Raw genomic sequence first — 1,212 nt, 5'->3', positions numbered from 1 at the left:
GCAACCTCGGCCTCCCAGGTTCAAGCAATTCTCCTGCTTCAGCCTCCCGAGTAGCTGGGATTACAGACGTATGCCACCACACCCAGCTAATTTTTGTGTTTTTTAGTAGAGATGGGGCTTTGCCATGTTGGCCAGGCTGGTCTTGAACTCCCAACCTCAGGTGATCCGCCTGCCTCGGCCTCCCAAAGTGCTGGGGTTACAGGCATGAGCTACTGCGCCTGGCCAGTTTTTGTATTTTTAGTAGATATGGTGTTTCACCATGTTGCCCAGACTGGTCTCCATCCTGAGCTCAAGTGACCTGCCCGCCTCAGCCTCCCAAAGGGCTGGGATTACAGGCATGAGCCACCGCACCTGAGCTGCTTTTGAGGAAGGGACATTTGAACAGATGTGAATGAAGTGGAGCTGCTTCTTCTGTCCTCTGTTTTCTCCTGTCCTCTGTTTGCTTTACCCATAGCCCTTATCACAAGCATCATAAACTGTTTATTTATGCAATTCCACCCTTAACCTCACAGTCCTCTGGACATGTCGTGAGCTCTGTGATGGCACCGCCTAGCATGCAGCATGGGCCACCACAGACGAGCCTCCATCTTCCTACACAGTCGGGTGAGCAGGCCACTCGGGGAATGAATGAACCCAGCAGCTGGATCTGTTTGACTGCAAAGACAGCGTTCTGGACCCGTGCTCTCTGGTGCCCCGGTTAACCTGCTCTAACTCATCCTTTCACCCTCCCGGGCTCGCTGGCTACCCCTCTGAGCTGCCAGACCCCACTCTGCCCCAGCTTGCTGCCCCAGGCCCCTCACCTTTCTGCACCTTGTCACACAGCAAGTAGAGCTCCTCGCCACCCGTGCACGGTCCGCTCTCCTTGTTGATTCGGCAAATCCGCAGCTCTGACGTGTTTGTGGATTCTGGGAAGGTGCAAAAGGAAGAGGTGTATTAAAAAACCCTGAGGCTGGGCGTGGTGGCTCACACCTGTAATCTCAGTACTTTGGGAGGCTGAGGTGGGTGGATAATGAGGTCAGGAGTTCGAGACCAGCCTGACCAATATGGTGAAACCCTGTCTCTACTAAAAATACAAAAATTAGGCCAGGCGTAGTGGCTCACACCTGTAATCTCAGCACTTTGGAAGGGCCGAGGCAGGCGGATCACCTGAGGTCTGGAGTTCGAGACCAGCCTGACCAACATGGAGAAACCCTGTCTCTTTTTTTTTTTTTT

General features: G+C 53.4%; 1 protein-coding gene across 1 annotated transcript in view; it reads right to left on the bottom strand.

The window, feature by feature from the left end:
- Positions 1–1,212, bottom strand: part of RELB (RELB proto-oncogene, NF-kB subunit) — a 40,359-nt gene that overhangs the window by 9,264 nt on the left and 29,883 nt on the right. Inside the window, exon 8 of the mRNA XM_037729158.1 lies at positions 746–905. Coding sequence (XP_037585086.1) covers positions 746–905 — 160 coding nt within the window. The remainder of the gene's footprint in view (positions 1–745; positions 906–1,212) is intronic.

The sequence above is a fragment of the Cebus imitator genome, unplaced genomic scaffold (assembly GCF_001604975.1).
Source record: "Cebus imitator isolate Cc_AM_T3 unplaced genomic scaffold, Cebus_imitator-1.0 Scaffold296, whole genome shotgun sequence".
NCBI lineage: Eukaryota > Metazoa > Chordata > Mammalia > Primates > Cebidae > Cebus > Cebus imitator.
Note: the sequence above shows the minus strand (reverse complement) of the source record. Positions and strands in the feature narration are given on the sequence as shown.